We start from the raw sequence: 5,110 nt of genomic DNA, 5'->3' as shown, positions 1-5,110 counted from the left end.
ATCATAAAAAGGCAGCAAATTAAGCATATGGATCATATTAAGACTTCACCTTCAACCCAAGCTTGAAATTAAATTAGCTACTCATGATTAAACTAGGGGTAAAAGGGTAATTTTATATTAAAATATGTAAAAATACAAGATAAAGTGAGAATTACACAAAATAGAGCTAAAATTTGGATTCAAGCAATCAAATTAGGGAGGAGCCCTTAGTGATAAAAGTAATTTCTTTTTATTATAGGATTATGAAGAATGACGAAGATAATTATTCTGATGATTTGTATTTTGTAGTGTGATTTTTATAATGGATTAATGTTCGTGTAAGATATATTGTCAAACCTTACTTTTATTTAAATTTTTATTTTAATATGATTAAATCAAGTTTAAAAATTAAAAACGTATCAATTATTCAGGGATCGGGGACCCCTCGAAGATCCCTTCTTATTATTCGGGGAGGAGACGGGGATCCCCTCAAGCAATTCTGATGGGGACAGGGAGGGGATGGAGATATATGGAGAATATCGGGGATGGGTACGGGGATGTCAGTCCCCTCCCCTCCCCTTCCCATTGCCATCCCTACGAAATAATTAACAATCCATAACAAATAATAATTAAGTTAAAAATCACAATCATATCATCGTATGGAATTAAGTTAAAAATCGAAATCATATCATCATATGAAGCTTCTCTTTTGGTTGTTTACACAGACACACACATATATATATAGACGCTCTTCTCTTTTGGTTGTTTACATAGACACACACATATATATAGACGCACAAACACGCATATAAATATACAAATACTTTATAAATTCATTTAGATTTTGATAATGCTGCCGCGCCACAACACTTAACTTTTCTTTAAGTTGACTTCACTATGAATATCTCACAATAAAATCCAAATCGATATTCTAATTTTTATCCTCTTCATGATACATGCAAAAAACCACTCCAAGGTTTTGCTCAAGATTTTGTCAAAAAATGTTCCAACTTTAATAAAATGTTCTAACTCTTAAAACTTTGACTGCAAAATTGCTGTGAAATTTTGCTTATTCATGTCACCTCTCTATTAATATCTTAATGCGTATTGAAGTCGTTCACCAAATCAGTTACAATAGATCCAGGCAGCAATTAATACAAGAAAAATACACAAAATGATGACGCAATTTTCCTCTCGAGTTGTTTTTCTCATTTGTTTTCTTGAACTTGTGATGACATTGAGTTGTCCTTGCGGATGGTCAAGGATTCTCAGCTCATTCGGGATAGAAGTACGTTTAATAATAGATATATTGTGTCTAATGATAATTCTGACATTTATATTCAAAGTAAAAGAAGGCCTAATAGGTAAGAGTAAACAAGCCAAAAAAACAAAAAAATACATCGATACTTATTATCAAAGTTTATTAGATTGGTTACATCGAGAATCAATTTCGCCGTAAAAAGAAGCAGAAAGACGTTGAGCAACAAGTACTTCAACTGGTGTAGTTTTCTCCATGGTCAACCCTAATCCTTCACCCGTGTCCAGCGGTTCATTAGATGGGGTTGCAAAATCAAAGCCATGAAGTAAAGAAGATGATTACTAAAATTGTAGTAATCGTCACCAAAAACTTGTCTAAAATTGTAGGTCTCAAATGACAAATGCAATAACGAATGGAAGTTGATTTTATTGACTTTTTTAATTCACCATTTTACCCTTTCAGCTGATTAGGGGAAAATATAAAATTAAATATCCTCAATTCACAAATCACAAATTTAATTGCTCTCATTTGGAAGTCTAATTCTGAAGGGCGAAGTAACAACTTTATGAACGATTATAAGCTTAATCTATTTGAAAAATATAGAATATTCTGCTAAGAGAAAAGTGCCAAGTGAAATTGTATAGAATTCTCGGCTCATTTGGGATAAAAGTGCATTTAGTAATAGATGTTTATGTCTAATGATAATTTGACCATTTATATTCAAAGTAGAAGAAGGCCTAATAAGTAAAGAGTAAACAAGAAAAAAATAAAATAAAATAAATACTTAGAATAAGTTTATTTGTTTGTAACATCGAGAATCAAATTAGCCATACAGAGAAGCAGAGAGACGCGGAGCCACAAGTACTTCAAGTGGTGTAGATTTCTCCATGGTCAACCCTAATCCTTCACCCATGTCCACCGGTTCATTAGATGGGGTTGCAAAATCAAAGCCATGAAGTAAAGAAGCAAGTGTAAATTGCATAACTTGGAGGGCAAATGACACTCCAGGACACATTCTTCTGCCGCTACTAAAAGGTAACAATTCAAAATTTTGTCCCTTAACATCAATATCCTTCTGCCTTGTCAAAAATGTTTTTGGGTGAAACTTACATGGCTCTTCCCAGACACGCGGATCACGTTGAAGTTTCCAAGCATTGATAAAAATTTGTGTGCCGGCTGGTACATGGTAACCATTAACTATGCACTCTTCCATAGACTCATGAGGAACTAAGAGTGGCACAGCAGGATACAAACGCATTGTTTCTTTGAGAATGGCTTGCAAGTAAACTAAATTTTTTATATCTGATTCATTCACTTGCCTTTTTGTGCCCACCTGTATATCAAGCTCGTTTTGAGCCTTATTTAGAATGTCACGATGATTGAGAAGCAAAGAGATAACCCATGTCAATGTTACTGCTGTGGTGTCTGTTGCTGCTAAGATAAGACCCTGCAAAATGAATAGGAATTTAAAGCACAATTTTATTACTTTTATATGTTACACTCATTCACAATAATGCAACTTAATTAAATCCAACTTAAAGATTCAATGCATCATCTCAAATACATGAAAGCGTCTTTGCCGCTCTTGGAACATTACTCCTTAACCATTTGTTGCTTGCACGTATGAATGCACATTATCATCATTGGTTGAAATATATATATATATATAGTACAGAATGAAGCAATATTCCTAAATGACCCAAGACTTTTCCAAAATCCACAAATGTATTGTCAAAAACTTATCCGAAAATGTAGGTCCCAAATAACTAATGCTATAATGAATGAAAGATGATTTCGACTTTTTAATTTATCATTTTATCCTCTTGATCGATTGGAAGAAAACAGAATATAATTAAATATTCTCAATTCACAAATTATAGATTTAATTGCTCTTGTTTGGAAGTCTCATCCAGAAGAGTGATGTAAAAGCTTAATGAATGATTATAAGCTTAATATGTTTTAAAAGCATATAATATTCTGTTAAGAGATAAGCACCAAGTAAAATATTTTGGTCTAGATCCACTGTTAAGGAGCAACTATCCTAAGACTTAAGACCTGAACTCTAGCCCCACTGATGTCTGCATGTTAATAAAATTTAAAAAAAATTAAAAAAAACACAAAAATAGAGTTATAAGATTTTTTAACTCTGCGCACACTGATGGAGAGGGCGGACAGGATTGAGCCCCACTTCAGATTAGAACTAAAAGGAAAAAAAGGGGTTAAGAGAGGCGCACCAGGCAAGTAGCTTTGTTGACTGTATCAACATCACGACCAGAATATTGCTCTTTATCTCCTAGAATCAAAAGCATCACACTCATAAAATCTAATTCTTCTTCTTTCATCTCCTGAGAATCTCTCTTCCTCTTGTGCTTTTCTAACCATCCTTGAAGAAGATTGTCTAATTCTTCGGCAATATTCTTCATTGACCTCTCATCACCCCCTATATCCAACCATCTTAAAAACGGCAGTGCATCTGACACCACAAACTTACCACTCATCTCAAAAGATCTCGTTAGTAGTTCCATCCATTCTTCACCATCCACTGAATTGCATCCCTTTCCTACAATCATTCTTAAAACCACATTACGGATGGTGTCTGCAAACCATCTTTTCAGCTCTACCAACAACATCTCATTAGTGCTTTTGTTCTTGTCCCATAACTCATATAACTCCTTCAGACATGTCTTCACTTCGTAGTCTCGTACATGCTTGAGCTTCTCAAGCCGATGGTTTGAAAGGAGCTCAACTGTGGCTATCTTGCGTATCTCACGCCAGTAGGAGCCGTATGGGCTGAAGCCAAACATGGAAAAATTGTAGCCAAAAATCTCCATGGCTAGAGTTTTTGGACGGCTGGCAAAGACTTTGTCGTGTGTAGTAAGACACTCTTTAGCCATCTCCCAATTACTCACAACTAAAGCTCGATTTACGCCCATCTTGATTGTGAAGATTGGTCCATACTTGTCAGCCATGGCGCCCAGCACCCTGTGAGGAGGCTCTGGCCCTCCTAAGAGGTGTAGATGTCCAGTCACAGGCCATGCTCCTCCGGCTTCTGGTGCTCTCCTCTTCTTCTTGCTTGTGTAATTTGTAAGCAAGTTTCTTGAAACCGACAACAAAATATATGAAAAGATTAAAAGAGTTAAAATTGCAGCTGCAGTAGTTGGTTGAGATGTTAAAACAAGGAAGTCCATGGCTAGCTGATGCTAATTGCTTAAACTTTTAAGTCTATGGCTAGCTGATGCTAATTGCTTAAATTTCTTGGGTCGTTGAGGTTAACTAATTGAGCAAATAGTGCAAGCATTCAAGATGAATGTATATAGTAGAAAAACGATGAAACGAAGATATGAATGCTGATTAAAGTAGTGTATACAAGCGGCCGAATTTAAGGTTATTTATGTCAACATATTATAGATTTTTTCTTCTTTTTTTTTAAATAGAGATAAAGACTCGTATGTTTATAAATTTCCACTAAGTATTTCTCACTCATCTCACTGGCAACAAAATTATTGGTGGCTCTACCAATTTTTAATGGGAATGTCATTAAAAAAGTATGTTATATTAATAGAGCACTGAAACTTAGATTAAATTAAAAAAAAAAAAAGATAGATGATTGATTTGAAATACAACATGATAATCCCGGTATTCAAAAAAAAAAAAGTGATGAAAGTTTCTTAAAGATTTTATTCCACCTAATCCACACGGAAATATTAAACAAAATGATTGATTTGAAAACATGGACATAAAAAGTGACGTGCAAAACTCCTTTTCTTTAAAGATTTGTACCGCGTAATCACATACCTCATCGATTTTGTTTTGCACTATAGAAAAATAATATTTATATAATATGACGATTTTATGGCAATAAATTAAAATTAC

General features: G+C 34.2%; 1 protein-coding gene across 1 annotated transcript; it reads right to left on the bottom strand.

Annotated features, from left to right (window-relative positions):
- Nucleotides 1-2,004: 2,004 nt before the first annotated feature.
- Nucleotides 2,005-4,756, bottom strand: LOC102626570 (cytochrome P450 CYP82D47-like). Its single transcript, XM_006471431.3, has 2 exons — nt 3,472-4,756; nt 2,005-2,684 (listed from the first exon to the last, which is right to left on the bottom strand). Exons 1-2 carry the CDS (start codon nt 4,423-4,425, stop codon nt 2,061-2,063), a joined length of 1,578 nt encoding a protein of 525 aa, XP_006471494.2. The 5' UTR covers nt 4,426-4,756; the 3' UTR covers nt 2,005-2,060.
- Nucleotides 4,757-5,110: the final 354 nt, after the last annotated feature.

This window comes from Citrus sinensis, chromosome 5, assembly GCF_022201045.2.
Source record: "Citrus sinensis cultivar Valencia sweet orange chromosome 5, DVS_A1.0, whole genome shotgun sequence".
Lineage (NCBI taxonomy): Eukaryota > Viridiplantae > Streptophyta > Magnoliopsida > Sapindales > Rutaceae > Citrus > Citrus sinensis.
Note: the sequence above shows the minus strand (reverse complement) of the source record. Positions and strands in the feature narration are given on the sequence as shown.